Here is an 18,857-nt window from a genome sequence, read left to right as displayed (position 1 = left end):
ACAGGTGAGAATTAGAGCTGGAACAATTAGTCAATTAATTGATTAGGTGACTGACAGGAAGTAAAATAACCATATTTTGCTGGTTGTAGCTTGAAAACTCAGTTAAAATGATTAAATATTTCTTTTTGACATTAAATAAGCAACAATCATTGTTACAGTAATTATTTATTAAGAGTCACAAACTATTTGTGTGTAAGCAAACAACACACAAATGCCATCAGATTTTGATTCAAATGTTGCTTAACTATGATCGGTGCACAGGACAGTGTGACATCATCATTTCTAAGCCAAGCCCCACCCATTTTAAGGCAGTGAGAAAAGGCACAGGCCACCAAAACAGTGCAGAGATCTCACATGTAAGGCAACCAAAACTGCTCTGTTATTGGCCATAAATATTGCGATTATGTACAACCCCATCGCTCATACTAAGGAACTGATAGGGAAAATACACTTTTAGGACCTTTACATCTGAGGATTTGCAGCTTTTCCACGTTTTATAACATTCAAAATGGCACATCTCTGGGTTTGACAAAACAAGACATCACCTGGGGCTCTGAAAACTTGTGACAAATATTTTCCCAATTTAACAAAAAACACCAACCAAAAATAATCAACAGAGAAATCACTAATGCAACTAACTGTTGAGTAGTTGAAATACATACAGTGGTGGAGGAGGTACTCAGACGCTTTACTTACATACAAGCACATCAGCATAGGGTTGGGCGATGGGACGAATATATCGGCTCTCGCAAGTAGGTTTTTTTTGGGTGACATTTTGGGGCAATTTCTATCTTTTAAATTTGCTAATTTTATTGTCTGCAGAGTGAGAGCCACTGCTCAGTGACAGACTCAGTGGCACAGTTCAGTGAGCCGGAGGATGACGGAAAGGAAAACAGCCTGCAGAGCCAAAATATTTTCAGATCTAACAATGTGAATTCAGGATTTATCTCAACCAAACCAGGGTTGCTGATTGTTGGAACAGTGGAAAAAGTGACCAAGTTGATTTTTATTTTGTTTCTGCCTGTCAAGTTTGAATTAAGTGTGTGAAGATTTGCAGTGACATAACAAGGCAGTTGAGCTTGTCTTAGTTCAGTAAAAGAGAGAAACTTAAATTCAGAGGTTGTAAGTTTTATTTTTCAGTTTATTGAGGAAAATAGGTACAAGAATGTTTCCTTTCTTTATTTTTTGGACGTAGGCTGACACTGGCTGGTTGGTAAATGTTAACATATTTATAATTATGTATATAATAATATGTAATACATAATACAGTATTTAATGCAGAAATAGGCAGAAATATACTTAAAAGTATCAGAAATACTTGCTTGCTGTGCCTTTTAGAGAGCATATAATTGAATTATTATTGCTATTCATGCATTCACATGTAAGCAGCATTTTAATGTTGTACATATACAAATACATATCATACATATTTTGAGAAGTAAATATAGTCACAGTTAGATAAATCTCGGTGTGTTAAAAACAGGGATGTGTTGATTTTATACTCGGTGTCAGTCCAATCCAGCCAAAAAAATAAAAAAGTGGTATTGAGCCATCCCTAGTAAAAAGTAAAGCCCCTCCCCTCTAAATTCAAGCAGTATGGAATTCAAATACTTCTAATGGATGTCCCTTAAACTGGTGGTCCTCACATAGGGGTCCAAGTATTCAGACCTATTCATTTAAATTATCATGTTATATATTACAGACTTATTTCCATTATTTTATTTTTTATATGTTTCATTGTATTTTATGTTATTTCTTGATGTGTATATCATACATATTTTGTGTTGACATTGTGCAGATATTGTCAATACATCACTAATACCTTTCTAATACATTTCTATTTTGTTGTTCTTTTACATAACTAAGTCAAAGTTTGAAAATTGGCAACATCAAATTATTCCAAAGGACATATACGAGGGGGTCCCCAGTATTTTCTCTCATGTGAAGGTCCTTGAAATCGAGAGCCTCTGCCTTAAACCATTTAGGAACATTATTCAAACACTGAAAACATTTGGCAGTGCAGTGAACTAGTGGAGCAACAAAGGCTCAGCAGGACTAGCAGCATTAGCAGTGACTGGATCAAAAGTGGCGCTAATGAAGAGCAGCACGGACGGTTCTCTTTGTGTGCCACAATTGTACCAAATTGTGGAAGCCAACACTTTGCCTATTGGAGATAACTCTACACTCCATGAACTTCATTGCCTGCTATAAAGACATTCAATCTGTGGTGGGATTACGTCGACTGAAATCATAAAACTAAGCCACTGAGCTGATTCCCATTTCCCCCAGCAATCAGTTAGCTGGATCTATCCTGCCTCATGATCCTCTTTCAACAGCAGTGACCTTGACGGTTTGAAGAGGCAACGTGTCGACACTGCGACACACTTCCGTTCAAACTCTCGCTCCCGTCCTCCAGAGATGAAACTGACGAATCTGTCTACAATCACTGGTTAATAGAACTACAACAGCAGGTAGAAGCAGCAGGTTTCCACAGAGCTGACAGTGGGTGCCATTTTTGTTGTGATCGCCCTCATGGGAGACAGTTCATCCCAGTTTCAATTTATAATGGTATGGGCCCAGCAGGGGGCAGCTGCAGAGTGAAGTCCAGCAGCTTCCCTGAATGCCTGTGACTCATTCATATTGGCAGAGCTAGTCAGATTATTTCAATTAGCTCCAGCACACACAAAAAAAATCCCATGCTGGGGTTGTCACTGAAACAAGGGGCAAAATTGAGGACACTGCTGCTTTGAAGGTTAGCTGCTGCAAGAGATGTTTCTCCCCCTTCTGCTCTAAAACAAAGTTTAGACAGAAAAATACATGATGGTGACAGTTGGAGGTGGAGAAAGGGAAAGAGCTCCCTCTAGAAGAAATAATTCATTAATGGGAACAAAGACAGAAACAGGAGAACATCAAACAGATTATTAGCCTGCATCCTTATTATTGTTTGCAAGAGGGGGGAAAAGCAATTAAAGACGCAGTCATTAATATGCCTCACATGTGATTTGTAATGAATATCCTAAGCTATTCTTAAAAGCTGATGCATATTCTTAACAGAAAAAGGAAATAGATTTCAGTATAGGCCCTGGATTGTAAAGGGAGGAAATTTGCTTCACAAGAATTAAATTAGACACAGCAAATTAATACTAAAAGCCATTCTGCTTTAAACTATGACTCTGGGATCAAATTAGATTCATAAAAAAACAAGTGAAACTAACAGTCGTTGAGGGGATATTGTGAAGCAGAGAGAAGCCAATATCTAAATGAATGTTAACGAGCAGAATCCAATTCGGCAGCTGATTGCCTTATAAGCAGGCAGCAGCCAGCAGAGGGGTGCAGGGTGGAGCGGGACAGGCGCACAGAGGAGATGCATGGCATAATAGCCACTCATCTATTCATGGTAATTGTGTTTCCCCTACTACAAGGACTGGTGGACCTTTCATTTCCTCCTCAGGCAGCGGACGTGATAGAGGAACGGAGGGGTTCGGGGTTGTTAGAAGAGGATTAAAAAGGATGCATCATCAGTGGTCTCTCCTAATGCCTGCTCTCGCTCAGACCTCTCAAACTCCAGGCTCTCAGGCAGCCTCAGCACACGCTGATTTTCAAACAGGCCTCAAAATTAGCAACCGAAAAACACCAAACTGAGCTGCTCAGACAGGTAGGTTTACTGGCTGTGCTTAGGCTTCAATCTAACACACTGTTAAAACTTGAGGAGGTTACACAAAGCTTGTGTAACCTCCTCAAGCTTGAATCAACAAAAAAGAAAATCTGACTGTTTCCACCATTAGATATCAGCTTCTTTGTAAATACACACAACCAGCAGTAACACAAAAGTTTACAAAACAGGATACAGGATATTTTATTGATAGCATCATCTATATTTTAACATGCTGAATTGATGAGTCCCTAATTTAAAAAAAACACTCCAGCATTTCAATATCGCACGTCCAGAAAGTTAGGGGACTCGCGTCACAAAAATTCAAACCTCACCTTGCAACACATCCAGGTGATATTATGGCCACGCAGGGGAAAACACTGACACATAATCACCTTAAAAAATTGATATGCAATAGTGATGTGTGGAGCACAGTTACAGCCGCAGGCACAACACTGAATTTGCATCTTTGGTGGGCCAAGTCAGCAAAATTAATAGTGGACTGTTTGCGGGTTGGACATGGTGTGTATCAATTGTGCAGCTTCTTTGACAAATCAATTGTTTCCTCAAGAGAGTTTATTCTGTCCTGTCAAATTTATAACTACAGTCTTTAGTTTTGCTGTTTAAACGTCCAACAATATTTTACTGCATGAATGGAAATGACATTGAAAGCTAAGCTTAAAGTTAATCATTGAAAAAAAAAAACCCTCCTACATCAATACAACATACAATAAAGAAATCACCTGGAAAGCTTGCATTGCTCGATATAATGTAAAAGGCAATGTAGCATACAAGGACTGGTAAAGGCACAGGTCTTTACATCTGAGAAAACAATATGTTTGGGTAGGTTGCGGGTGAATGATATAAAAGAACGGATTCATGTTTGAATGAACTCAGAGCCCATCTGCATATCGCTAATATGCTAACAGAGGTATTTTCACATAGCACATTAGCCATGGTGCAACATTAGCATTCATTTAGAGTCGACCTGAGTCTAATACTTAATCTGCTTTTAGCTCTGTTTGGTCTCCACCAACTCCTGAGGGCATAATCTGGCTCTTCACTTGCTAAACACTCTGCTTTGTTTACCAGCTAGATTGGTGCAAAGCCGGCAGAAAATAGTCATGTTTTAGACCCTCTGTCTTTTTCTGAAAACACCTGCCTGCTGTGGCAAAAAACAAATACTAATGAGCGTGGTGAGAGAAATCAAAACCACGATTTAAAAGACGGGCATACAGTCTGGTGTTAAGACGGTGGGTATTTAATATTATCTGTGGGTCAGTGACTGCAAGCAACACTTTTCACGCTGGAGTTAAATTCATTAGCGGATTAATAGATTAGCTGTCAACTATTAAATTAACCGCTAACTATTTTAATCAATTTAATCAATTAATTGTTTAGAGACATGTTTAAGAAAAAAATCAAAATTTTCTGATTTCTCAAATGTGAATATTTCTGGTTTCTTTGCTCCTCTATTACAGTAAACTGAATATCTTTGAGTTGTTGATTAAACAAGACATTTTAGGATGTTATCTTGGGCCTTTACACCATTTCCTGACATTTTATGGATCAAACAACCAATCGGTTATTTGAGAAAATGGTCCACAAATTAATCAGTAATAAAAATAATTGTCTGTTGGGGTCCTTTTTCACATTATATGCAGACATTTAATGCTTTGATGATACTAAACGTACTGATTAGAGCAGCTTTAAAAATACTGGTCAGAGCTGATTTGTAGTCTCTACTACATTACCCATAATGCAACTTAAGAGCATCTTTTGTTAGATCCCCCTTGTATGGTAAGTTTTTGTTTACATTTAATCTCCCAACCTAAACTCATTTGAACTGTGTCATTTGAATGATTATCTCAGACATGACAAAGCTTTTCCAGAGCCACAGGGGACATGATGCAACTGTTTTCACCGGCTGAGTGGCGTTCAACATGACCAACAAATTGACTTTGGTCCTTTCATACTTGTAATTTTGCAAATGTAATCTGCTTTGCAATTATATGACTAACTCAGGAAGCAACAACAGTGCTGCATGGACAGTGTAGGCGTTCTGTTATATAAGCTACAGGCATTACCACATGTGCAGCGAGTCTGAGGCTCACCTGTTCTAATATGGTGTTGATCCTGGCCACCTCGCAGTCAATCACGTAGCGCTTCTCCTGCCTCCTGTCCATCTCCTCAATGATGCGCTTGAACTCTGCTGCGTCTGTTGTGCTGCTAACAGAGCGAGCGGTCACCTGCCAGTTGTTGGCTACTGCTGCCTCCATGATGGCCTGCAGTATGGAAAAACCTGAAGAGACGGAGGAAGAGAGAGTGACCCAGAGGATTAGACACAAAGGAGACTGGCACACAGTAACTGTTATGCAAGGACTGAGTGGCTGCTAATTTATTCTAGAGAGGCTTTTGCTTGAATCCAAAGGTTAAAGGCCATCTCATTACAATCTAAAATAGCAATCCAAATTCTCCAGGCCCACTAAAATATTGTCTAGAGTCTAGACTTTGTGTGCCAGTGTGCGTGTGTGTGAATTTACATTTGCATATTGAGAAGGCAATATCATAATGAAGTGAAAGGACAGGAATCGTATCTCCATATTATTAAAAGATCAGTGGGTGATGTTATTGCGCTTGGCATCAATTAAATTATGGCATTTAGCTCAGCCACATGTTAATTTTGACAGTGCGGTGAAACACATCGCGGCCTGTGTCTCCTTGGAGGACTGTGCCAACTCATTTAAAGATAAAGACAATGAAAGATTCATCCAGGCCAGTGGTAAAAAGAGATCATTATGCTACCAGAAGAATGGAGAATGAGCCCTTCTAATGATTAATTCACACGTGAAATATTTTCATTTAACAGAGCGCTCAGAAACACTATGGTCAAATCACATACCACAGAATGAATAATGTAGTCCTATTTCTGGAGGGATAGATTGCACATAAAAATGGCTTAACTCTTTTCCGATGTACAACGGGGCGAGGAATGAACATGAAGGTTATTAATGAAAATCAAGCACACAGCTGGTATTTCATTAAGCCACGGACAATGCAATTGCAAACTGTGTGTACAATAGGCTTCGTTTCCCGTATCTATTCATTTTTTCATCGTACGTCATGTTTAACTGATACAAAAAGAAGAAAGGAAAAAAAACTTGCTGTAGCAGCAATTTCTGGCACACATTCAGACATGTACAGATTTTATATGACGATTAATATCGTTGCATGTGATTGGGTATTATGCAAATTGTCTGACACAGTCTGAGCAGCAGTGGGCAAAGAGAACATTTGTCATATATTTTTTTTTTTTTACTGTGAGACATTTCTCCCTACAACCTTATCTCTATGAACCGGCTGCAGACAGCCAACAAAGCCAGCACAGAGACCAAAGAAACAACAACAGCAGCTATAACAAGAAAAACCACTTTGCGACTCTCTTCATTTCTCCGCTTTTGCATTTCCCTTCTTTTCCATTCCATCTGAATGGTCAAGCAGCCTTTTTCTCGACTTGTAAATGCTCCTGAGACTGCCGCACCGCGCCTGTCTGCACTCCAGCAGATGATCTTTTGGTGAGCGGCACAGCGAGTAGCAGAGAGCGACGCACAGTGTGTCATCTGTCCAGAGAAGCAATGGCATACTGCCTGGAGACATCAGCCTGCCAGACCTCAAGGTTATCGGGCATCGCGGTTATCAGGTCACATCTCCGAGGATTTCAGCCTACAGATTATGAATGTAACTTGTAGCACAGCACTGAGTTCAGATGATCCACTGAGGGACAGTGGAGGCAAAAAAACACATATTCCTTGCTCAAGTAGAAGTGCAGATATACAACATGCAAGTTCTGAAATGTACTCAAAGTACGGAAGTAAAAAGCCATCCTCTGAAGAACATTTCTACCAGCAAAGGAGAACAAACCATCAGGCAAAAGTCTGCAATTGCCTTGGGCCCCAAGCTACCAAGGTTTCCATTAAAGGCCTCATAAACTTATGGTTAAGAAGGTTTTTTTTGCTAATTAATTATGTATTTCTAAAAAATCCACACACTAGCATGATATCAGAATGCTCATTTCATGACTGTCTCAAGACTATTCCTTGATCAGACTGCATATCTGTGGAAATGATTAATGTGTACAGACTGTAAAAAATCAAGTGAAGCTACTCCAGCAGCACTGAAAAAGAAAGAGGGAGAAGGATAGTAAAAGACAATACCCACCACAGACCTGTTCACCCTGCTGCTGTCTGACAAGAGATACACAAGTATCAGCTTCTTTCCTGAGGCTGTGAGAGTCTACCACACTCTACCACAAACAAATGTTTATTTTTATTCATATATATATATATATATATATATATTCATTTTCGCCTTCATCTGTCATTTGTGATTTACACTGATGTATAGACTAACTGTCTTTTCTATGTGTTACTGTTCCATCCATTTAGGTTGAAATTGGTCTCAATGTTGGGAAGGTGTTACACAATGATGAAAAAAAAAAGTAAAAATCAACAGTTCCCCTCAAATGCCTTAAAACTAAAAATAACAAGCCTGTTTCGAAAATGTAAGGAATACAAAAAAAACTGTTATTTGTGTTAAATTGTAGGATGTAAAAGTAAAAAGTTATCAGAAAAATAAATACTCAAATAAATACAATACAAATACCTGAAAACTCTACTCAAAAAATCTGTACTTCAGCCCCAATAGTGAGTTGCAGCCATAGACAGTATATTAAATAGAGCTGAAATTAGATTTAATATACTGTCTGTGGTTGATGCGAGTTGTTTATTGCTGCACCCTACACTTTGAGTTGATCAGCTGTTTTTAAATGTTTCTTGAATGTAAAAATAAAGCCTGTTATCCTGAAAATAAAAACCAACTGCTCCCAAAATACACAGTCTGGAGTCAGAGTTCAGTGGCTGCCAGACTTCATTAACATACTGCACAATTTAACCGGAACAAACATCTACTCTTTCTCAACGATTATTAATGATTTCTTAGGACTCATTAACAGACACTTACTCATTTGGCAAACATTCAGTGTTAATTTGAACTTAATTAATTAATGTGAAACAGGCAAACAATAGCACGAGTTACAGGCCAGAAGAGACATTTCAAAGGGGGACACCTCAGCTTGTAGCGTTGTTGTCAGATTGGCAAGTATTTGAATTTACAATTTTTCCTCAGTCAGGGTCATTTTATTATTTATACACTAAATGTATTACAGATGTCTAGTTTAAGGCTAAAGTAATGAGCCTGTCCTGAGTTTTGGAGACACAAGGAGCAAAAAGTACAGATAAAATGTATTAGTAAAAGTGAAAAATACTATAAAAATACTACATTATGCTATACAATAATAATACCCAAGTAAGTGTAGCTACCTAAAAACTCTACAGTACAGTACAGTAATAAAGTATTTGTACTTCAGTAATGAAATATTTGTACAGTACTTCATTGCTGCATGTAGAGAAACATATGCAGTGACTTTGTTGCTTCTGTGTTCGAGGAGCTTGTAAAAAGCAGCAAAACTAGCACATCTGAAGTAGAAAACCATGGAACAATAAGAACGTGTCTGAACGAATTTCTTTACCTGGACAAAAACCACAGTTTCCTCACAGTGAAAGTATCTGAAGCTTTTGTGAAGTATCATCATTTTTACATGAGCGCAGCAGCGGCGGTCTCTCATGTACTATACCTCCTCACATCTCCCTTACCTAAAGCAAAAGCTACAGAACGAAGGTTTGAATAACATGGATGCATTATTCATCGTCCTCAGGCATATGCTCAGAACCTCACCGACCACAAACCAGCTGGATAGCATGGCAGTCTTCCCAGCAATAAAAGCTTCTCACATTAAGAGATGTAATGCAGATTAACTGGGTCAAAGTGCTCTTTGTTGGTTTGGAAAATGTCGTGAATACGGCTGCTAAAGGTAAGAATGAAGATGAACCATTTAACGCGCGGTAATCACAGTGGGTGACATGCCACGCATACAGCGTTTCTCAGAAGATGTGTTAGAAGACTTCAAATGGCAAAAAAGAAAATACAAATGGGCACTGGGGGAAGCGCTGGGGATTTGGGGCTTCATATATGTGAGTACCTGTGCATTTCAAATTTCCATTTCTGAGGTCTGAGGTGCAAGACAAACATGAATAATGCCAATTCTTATGAGAAAGTGGGAAACAATGTCCTGTCAATCAGATTAGCATCACAGAGGGCTTTTATTTTGAAATTGCTGATTTGTGCGGCGCTCATCTCCTCCTGCCTCCGGCATACCCTGAACTGTGTTGGAACAATTGGATTCATTTAAGATTCACAGAAGATTCCATGCCTGCCTAGTTTTACATTTGTATGGAAATTAAGAGATGGAATCTAGTGCTGTAAATAGTTTGTCCAGAAATGGATTACTTTAGCTCCTGTTTTTTTTTCTACAGTCAGCAGAAAAGTTTATGTTTTGTGATTTAGACTTCAAATCAAAAATGAACAAAATCCTTTGAGCCAAACTTAATCTGACAGCAGCAACAAGACTGACGGCTCCTATTTCTTCTTTACCAGCAAGTAAGAATAAATACATAATTTTGTTATTCCATGCTTCTCTTGCATAGATTTACATCTGCCAGTCACCGTTGTTGGACCAGCGTCCACTTCACATTCAACTAATCAATGGATTCAACCTCCTAAACGCCACTAGAGACCCTGATTAAAGCTTTTGCTTGTTTTATTTATTTCCAACATGCAGAAAAGCTATAAATCTCATTCACCTCTTCGCCTTCAGGAGCCCCACAGCTGTGTTGCATCTAAAAATGTAATACAGTCAACTACATAAATTATGGAAGACAACAACAAGATTTCCTTATCGCCATCTATAAATCCCTGCTGCTGTAGAGACGCAGCAGCAGCATGCAGTGGTTTCAGCTGATCATGCTCCTCACAGAGAATCATGGAGACAGGGAGAGTTTTAACATGTTGTTATGCTCACTGCTGCCAACCACGTTATGGACCGTAAACACAGAAACATATAAACAGTGCAGCATAGTACAACACGTGTATTTGTGCACATTTTTACATGTTAACTCATGTTACACAGGACCTGGTATTCATGGTTTATACTGGGGATATCATAATATACTGAATATCATATTACAATACAAGAAATGTCTCAATACAAGGAGAGAATAATAAAGGAGAAAATAAAGGAAAACAGAAGCACTTTAAGTTAAAAGAAAGGACAAATCTTGTGCAAACTAAAAATACTGTATACATGACTTAAAAAAAAAAGAAAAATTTCAAGTGCTGTCATTTTTCTTGGTTTTAAATATTTTAATAAATACATAGTGTTTTTAATGATGGTTTTATCGTACCTTGAGTTTTTGGTATCTCTACATTCATAGCATGTTCTGTATTTGTGTTCATATTCATATACAGAAAAAAAGGACTAGTAATTCTACTGTCTGAATGGTCAGTTGTGACTTACTGTGACATATGTATGTGTATCTTCACTTTTATACACTGAAAAATTGCACATTTTTAATCTTCCATTTTTCAAATTTCTTTTTTAAATTAGTTCTTCTTTTATTGCAATCATTATTATTAATAGCTTCAATAGTTTCAAGAGTACCTCACCCTGCTTTCCATTACACTTATTTAAATCATTTAAGTTAGGTACTAGTACATGGCTAAAACCGACAGGCCATTAATCTGTGTATGCTATATGTTATAAGCAGTGATCGTACTGGACCTGTTGTTGCATAATTTCAGTTGGGATGAGTGTTTTCCACACAGGAGACAGCAGTGGGTTACATCATGTTTATAGAAAAGCTCAGTGAAGAAATATGACAATGAACGGTCAGATATTCACACTGACATAGAATAACAGGGTGCAGAAACTTACAGGATATAATTTACGATTTGTTTGTATTGCTTTGTCTTTATTTAAATAGTTTTTTGCTTGTTTTGTTTTTGTTTTGTTGTTGTTGTTTGATCTCACCTTGTTAAATATGATGTGTTAAAAGGGTAGGCGTTGTATAAGCTGTAGCTTCAGCCCACACCTTTTTTCGGATTACAGAAGCAGTTATGTTAAGTAACTTTATTGTGATGTTCTCGACTGAGGTTTTTCAGTATCTGTCACTTTTTGTAGGAGGCTATGTGTTTAAGTATATGGATCTGTAGATTTATACATTACGAACTAATTATAAATTAGAACCATCTGTGTTGCATGTTATTGGAGACGTGGCGACACATTCCCAGTTTTAAGCTACCATATATGAAGACAAGGACAAAGAGAAAAGTCACAGAAATCGGCGTTTTTGCAAGAGGTATTGTCTGAAAGGAGCAGGAGATCCTGGCTAAAATATGAAGCTCAAAACTTACCACCACGCTAACCCACTGACAGTGTTTTTTATTGAATAACGTTCATAATAAAAGTTGTAAAACCAATTCATGACTGTCTCTTTAAAGATTAACGTTTTGATGCTCAAAATGAGTTTACATACTAAAAATTTGAGGTGGTCTGCTAAAAAATATATTTGTCTAGTAAATGTTCTCAGTTTACCTGCTATTGGTAGATGAAGCAGAAAGTTCATTTTGGACCTTGGTTGTACCAGAGTACAAGGCAACATCACGGTCACAAACAGCCTCACAGAAAGTCAAAGGTGCAGAATAAAACTGTAGTTCATAGTCTGATGGTGTAATGTTGGATGTGAAATGTAAAGACTTTACATTTCCAAACACAGTGCGTATAATTGTATAAATTGTCCAAAGTTGCCAGAAGAAAGGTGAACTGAGATGTTTGCACCAATGTTTACATCCAGCTCCACCTGTATGTACATATTCCATATTTATTCCTAATTGCACTTCTTATATAGTGACAACAATTTAGTAAAAGTTCATTAAATGTGCAATATCCAGAAGAGCAATTTCAGCTACATTGCTGTTTTTATAGCTCTCTTACTGCTGTTATAGTGTTTACAGTACACCAAATAAGCTATCTTACTGTTTTTATAGGCTGCACCATATTCTTTAGTCTATAACATATAACGTTTATGAGTATTTTTGTTTCCTTTACAGCCTTGTGACCTGCAGTTACCCATAACACCCTTCTCTGCATTCGGTCTGAAAATTGTGCCTTTGGTTGTGGGCAACAGCAAGGGCAGGGCTGAGGGGGTGTACGTCCGCATCTGAATGCGTTTTTTGAATAGTGTGTAAAAGCTAAAACTGGGTGTGAAGCGTCTCTTTAATCTCAAACACACACACACACACACTTGAAACAACTCTGCAGTTTGTGGAGCAGTGTATAAACGGCCGCGATGGGTGAAAAACTCAATTATTTCTGCATTTTCCTTTAAATCTATATCAGAACATTGCAGAGTCTGCTATCAAATCCCGACGGAGCCTAATGACGCCCGTGTGCTTATAAATCAGAGCTGTTGCGAATGAGATGCTGTGGCAGCGTAGCAGCGGCTGAGTGAGAGCTGCAGTCCTCTTCTTCGTCTGTGAACCGGATCTTAACAGGATGAGTTTTGAAGCGTCACCCGTGGCGGCTCAGCAGTAATTGAATTGAGTTGCATCTAATCTCATTGCCCAGCTCCTTTGGTTCCCTGCCTCTCATTAGGGTACGGTGCAGAGTGTCACAGGCCTCTCTTTCACTCACAGCCCTCTCTCATATCGCACAGCTGATCCAGGCTAACTAGGCAAATCAGAGGAACCATATTACAAATTTCTCTCAGCATATACCTCGTCATTAGCCACAACTGGCTGTCGGCTTTCCAGCCACGACTGTACCACTTGCTTATATTACAAAGTATCATTACACTGTATCATTGTTGGTATTACACTAATCCACCTCAACGCCAAATCTAATCTACTAATCTAATTAAATAATGAAATGTAAGTAAATACGACATCATCAGTTATACTGCAGAACACAACAAATGCAGGGAACCACGAGCGGTGTTGGGAAAAGGTGAAAAAAGGGAAAAGGGTAATGTTGTTTGTAGTGGTATCCCCTACAAATGCCACTATACTGCAGCACTTGTGGTAAATGGACACTTCAATCATTCCTGTCTACCTCGCTGTCTGAAGCTCCATGCAGGCGACCTGAAGCATTTATTTCGACTTCAAGTCAGTTTTTTGACAATATGTATATAAACGTGAGGTTGACGCCCAATAAAAAGACAGTGAATAATAAACACTCAACAAAAATGTAAATGCACCTGACAGGTGTGGCCTACAGAGATGCTGATTAAACAGCATTTTATTATTAATTATTGCACAGGTGCGCTTGGGACTGCTCACAGTGAAAGACCAAAATATAAAATTTAAAGTTTCTTAAAGAAAGAACTTTATTAGACAGTGAACTATACCTGCTTCACATAAAAGCATCATATTTTTAGGGATGCACCAATGCCACTTTTTTTCAGACCGAGTAAGTACATGTACTTGCCGATACCAATTTCTTAATAATCCCATTAATGTTCTTACACTAACTTTAAAAACATGTTTATTTTCATTAGATACTCACTTTCTAAATGTAACAAATCACTGTTGGTGTTTCCTGCGACAAGTGAAATCATAGTTACAATACACATTACATTTTTGGGTTATTTGTAGTAAGTTTACTGTATACATGATATATTTCAGTATAATAATTTCATAACATGATTATGGACTTGCAGAATTAAGTTTACTGTTACAAATATATGATAATTATTTCATTATCATTTACAGCACTTGAACTAGTATTTTAATTACACATTTACCTGTGTAGTATTTTAAGTTTCTTCTTCATGTCCCTCTCGTCTGAGAGCTAATTAGTTCCTACCTGTTGTTGTTTAGGGGGGGCAGGTATGAGTGTGGTGCCATGTGCAACAGTTTTGTTTACCCTGCTGTGAACCTCAAAGAGTGAAGTTGGGTGCATTGTGTTATCAGGTTATTTTGGTGAAGATTAAGTACACAAAGAGAAGTTATTATGAAGAAAAGAGGGTTACAAACTGGTGTTTTTTACAGAGCGGTGTTTTTTCTTCATCTTCGGATTAATTATCTGATCATTCAACTATCTTATGCCTGCTGAGGACAGTGAATCCCTCACCAATGATGATGGCGCGACCAAAAAAAGAGGGTAAGCATCAGCAAAGGTCTTGAACTCTGCGTTGTGGTGGTTCTTTAGATTTTTGCTTCTGTTGAGCAGCTACTTTTCGTGATGTGGCATTGGGTGGGGGGTACTGAAGTAGTTTTGAGTACAAGTAGTATGAGTACGTAGGTATAAGTAGGTATTGGTATCTGTGTATCCCTAATTTTTTTTTCGAGGAGGACAAAGTCATAACTTGCTCTACTCTGTCTGTAACAGGCTAGTACTTGTTGCCTTGCTTGGGTTGGTTAGGTATAGTCATGAGGAGTGATTGGTTAGGGTTAGGGCAAGAATATCAAGGTAAGCCAATCAGAGGCAAAGTAGGACTTTTAGTATGTACTGCATCGGCATGTTCAGTATGCATAGAACTGGGAAATACTACTTCCTCATAACATAGCGCCTTGAACATTGACCCTCTTGCTCATACACCCATCACAAAGGATTGTAGGTCAGATTTGCCAAAAAAGCATGCTAGCCTCAATACTGCAAAATCCAACTGGATACAGTAGGAGATCCTGACATACTATATACTAGAACATACTTAATCTTTTTCTGGCATAGTAAATAGTATGGTAGTATGGCACAGTCTGTATCTGTTGTTAAATAGCCACAGTTTAGTGTCTAAGTGTCTTTTTTCAAAATAACTGCATATCTAGAATGACCTTTTATTGTGAGCAGTCCAAGGCACACCTGTGCAATAATCATGCTGTTTAATCAGTATCTCTATATGCCACACTTGTCAGGTGGATGGATTATCTCGGGAAAGGTGCTCATTAACACAGATTTTAACAACTTTGTGAATAAATTTGAGAGAAATAAACCTTTTGTGTGTGCACAGGAAGTCTGCACACACAAAACTCATGAAAAATGGTAGAAAAACAAGCAGCGCGTTTATACAGTATTTTTGTTGAGCGTATTTATCTACACTTTGCGACCTAGGCAGAGCAGTGTGTCTTGCCCTCTCTCCCTCTGCTCGGTTTGGAATGTATGCTGAAATATAGCAGCGACAGCCCACAATTTCCATCATGGATTTCATGGGGAATGCTTTAAGTAAAGTGAATGCAGTGCTAGACAGTGTAATGTATTAAAGGGAGACTCGTAAAAGCACCAGAAAGATGCCAGAATGTCAAATGCCAACATTTGGTTTGGTAAAGTGTCCCGAGTACAGCAAAATACTGAGAGAAAATAAGGAAACAGGCAGAGAGCAGGGTCTCTACACCACACACTTGATGATGATTGACCGCAAATGTTTCTTTTTGTTTGTGTTTGTAATGTGTCTGTTCAGACCATGGTGGTTTATAGGTTTAACCATTTGTGAGATGTTTTGGCACCCCTTCAGAAATGAATGTAGCACACATGCACTATATAATTTCTTTATCAGTAATAGTAAGGTCTTAATGTAACACCTTACTTTTGTTACCCCTAACACTGACCCCACGCAAAAGACTCTACCCGCTGCCTGCAAACACCAAGAAATGAACATCACAACAGACAAGACTTGAACTCATTTCTGAAGGATCAAAATCTAAACCACACATGAAAAAGAGGTGGTGGTCGTTCAGCCAACAGTAAATGTGGCTGCTATCCCCTCTAACTTGCCAATCCTCTGGTAAATGAGGGTCTCTGGAGGGCCGAAACGCCCTGCTGAGCACTGTCCAGGGTCTCAGAGGGCATCAGAAACAACTGAGTTGAAACCACAAAGATAATGGCTTTGACTCATAATTGTTGGGTTGGCTTGATACCGAGTTTAGGACTGAACATCTGCAGGAAAAAGTGAACTTTTTCCACAGTGATTTCCTCACTGTTTTATGTTAGCATTCCCTTAAAGGGGCAGGTCACCCAAACTGGCTTACATGGTACTGTGGTACTGAGTCATACAGAAAGGGATGTTGTCTGGCTTTTTGCCACCTCTGAAACATATCAAGAAATGCCATTCACCTTCACTGTACTGGGATGGAGGCAGAAATCTTACAGACAAATATCTCAGAACATCCACAAACTAGTGGAGTGCACTCCGTAAAGTGCAGATCTCCATCAAGCAATAGATGGTGAAGCACCTGCTGCAATGCTGCCATAATTGCCAGATGCAAATGGAGATGCTTTGAATAAAGTTTTTTTTATATTATACTATAGTGGAGTTTTGTATTGTATATAGTCTCAGTTTTCTTTGTGAGGCATAGAATTTATTATAACCGACTGTCCTGAGTTCACCTAACTGTAAATTTTACAAGGAAACAATAAACAGGATGGTAAGTTCAAACTTGTAAACATTATTATTTATTCAAAACATTTTGTGATTTATTTAGAACATTACAAGCAACCAGGCGACTCACAAAAGCTGAATTTCTAAATAATTTACACTTGGTGTTGCCATTTCACAGTTCAGAGCCTGCATGTCCCAGTGGAAGTTGTGGCTGTTCATAAGGTTAATGTTTTGGCGTAAAGCTGATTAGATCATCGCCAGTAAGTGAATTTAAGTAACCACCAACCAACCAACCAATCACATTAGATTTCTCACATTATTAACAAACCAAACCTAATGAAAACTGGTTCAGAATTGAGTTAATTGAGTTGAAGTCTATTTTGTAGCGAAGTCTGTATCTCTTGTTTGTTTACTAGTGGACCTTGAATGCTCAAATGAGGTGATGAGGATGATCACATATCTGGTTCCGGTTTAAGAAAAAATCAAACTTTTCTTTTGATATCAGTTTTTGAGCCGAAATGGTGCCTCCAACAGACTATGTCAGTCTTGTTTTTCGCCTAGCAGTCGTTGATGACTTCCATCCCTTACCGGCTGATTAAGAGGAGTGAAGAGTCAGCAGCAATTATAAAACAGATCATTCAGTAAAATAGATTTTTCAAAAATTGTGAAGACAATGAAATAAAGACTTTCTTTATCCCTGGATACCAATAGAGGAAGGTGTGAAAATATGAATATATGGTTGTTTGTTTTTATAATTGGGCACCATTTAACAGTACCAAACAGAGCAGAATTAAAGGTCAGTAACAAGCTTTTAAAGATTACATTCCTGATGTTTGTTTGTACTAACATTACAGTGTATCATAGGCAGTTAAAATGAGAAGTGTAAAAGCTAGTTAGGCACATATTTGTAGTGGTAAACTGATATCTCTGAAGTTCAAACAATAATTTTATGTATATTTGGATACTCTCGGTGGACTAGTATAAAGTTATGTATATATTTGTTATTATCATTATTTAAATGTGTGCCAGAATACAGTTACATATATTTTCATCAGTGATAGTTGGTCTTTAGATGTGTCATATTCTACACACTTAAATCCCTGCTTCCATTCACTAGTAAACTTTTGCTGCTGTTCCTTTTGTGTTTCTGGTTCTTCTGTAAGAATCATGTTAGCAGTTTGAGTCAGCTTAGTAAAGCCACACTTCAGTATCCCTGACATATCAGTAGCTAGCCAGCAATGAGAACTGTTTCCTGTTTTTGTAGAAAGTTGAACAAAAAGGCTCAAAGGAATTTGGCTATCTGTGTAACAGAGAGGTGTCCAAGCTTTGTCCAACAGGAGGCCCACAGTCTCAGACTCTGAAACCCCCTGGTGTATTGTGTAACATGAATTGGGCATCAGGTCAGTGAAACACTGGTCTGAGATGTAGCATTATCTCTGTCACTTGGACTTGTAAATTCACAAAAAAAAACTTGTATTTAACTAAATAAAACATGTATTATACTGTAAATCTTGGCCTTGGAACTGAATATGACAAACAGCCACTACAAGTAGCGAGGTCAGGCAATACAGCTGAGAGTTTCCTTCACTTTTCTGTACTATGAGCACACTAGAAATATCTACTTAAAATGCTCAAGCTGTCAAACTCTAACTCTTCATTAACTGCATCTCTATGTATGTTCTAATTTATAAATATTCCCACAGATGCTTTGTCTCGTTGTCTTTTGAGGGCGCCAAAATAAATACTTACAGTATTTAGGGCCTGGTGAGTGTTTGCCTCTGGGCTAAGTATGCTCCCAGGGCTCTGAGGATCCCTCCAGTGTTTGTGCAGTGGAGATCAAAGTCTTGGGCTGGGAGAGAGGGAAGCCTTTTCTTCTCATT

At 38.3% G+C, this 18,857-nt stretch overlaps 1 protein-coding gene across 7 annotated transcripts in view; it reads right to left on the bottom strand.

The window, feature by feature from the left end:
* The window catches only part of LOC146327035 (glutamate receptor 3), a 119,350-nt gene that overhangs the window by 48,594 nt on the left and 51,899 nt on the right, over nt 1-18,857 (bottom strand). For all 7 annotated transcript variants that reach the window (XR_014770623.1, XM_084719417.1, XM_084719416.1 and 4 more), the window contains exon 4: nt 5,767-5,954. Coding sequence is in view for 6 of the 7 variants with exons in the window: in XM_084719417.1 (XP_084575543.1) it covers nt 5,767-5,954 (188 nt within the window). In the remaining variant the exon portion in view is untranslated. The remainder of the gene's footprint in view (nt 1-5,766; nt 5,955-18,857) is intronic.

The sequence above is a fragment of the Lutjanus erythropterus genome, chromosome 5 (assembly GCF_056507025.1).
Source record: "Lutjanus erythropterus isolate fLutEry1 chromosome 5, fLutEry1.hap2, whole genome shotgun sequence".
NCBI lineage: Eukaryota > Metazoa > Chordata > Actinopteri > Lutjaniformes > Lutjanidae > Lutjanus > Lutjanus erythropterus.
This window is presented reverse-complemented; position numbering and strand designations above follow the sequence as displayed.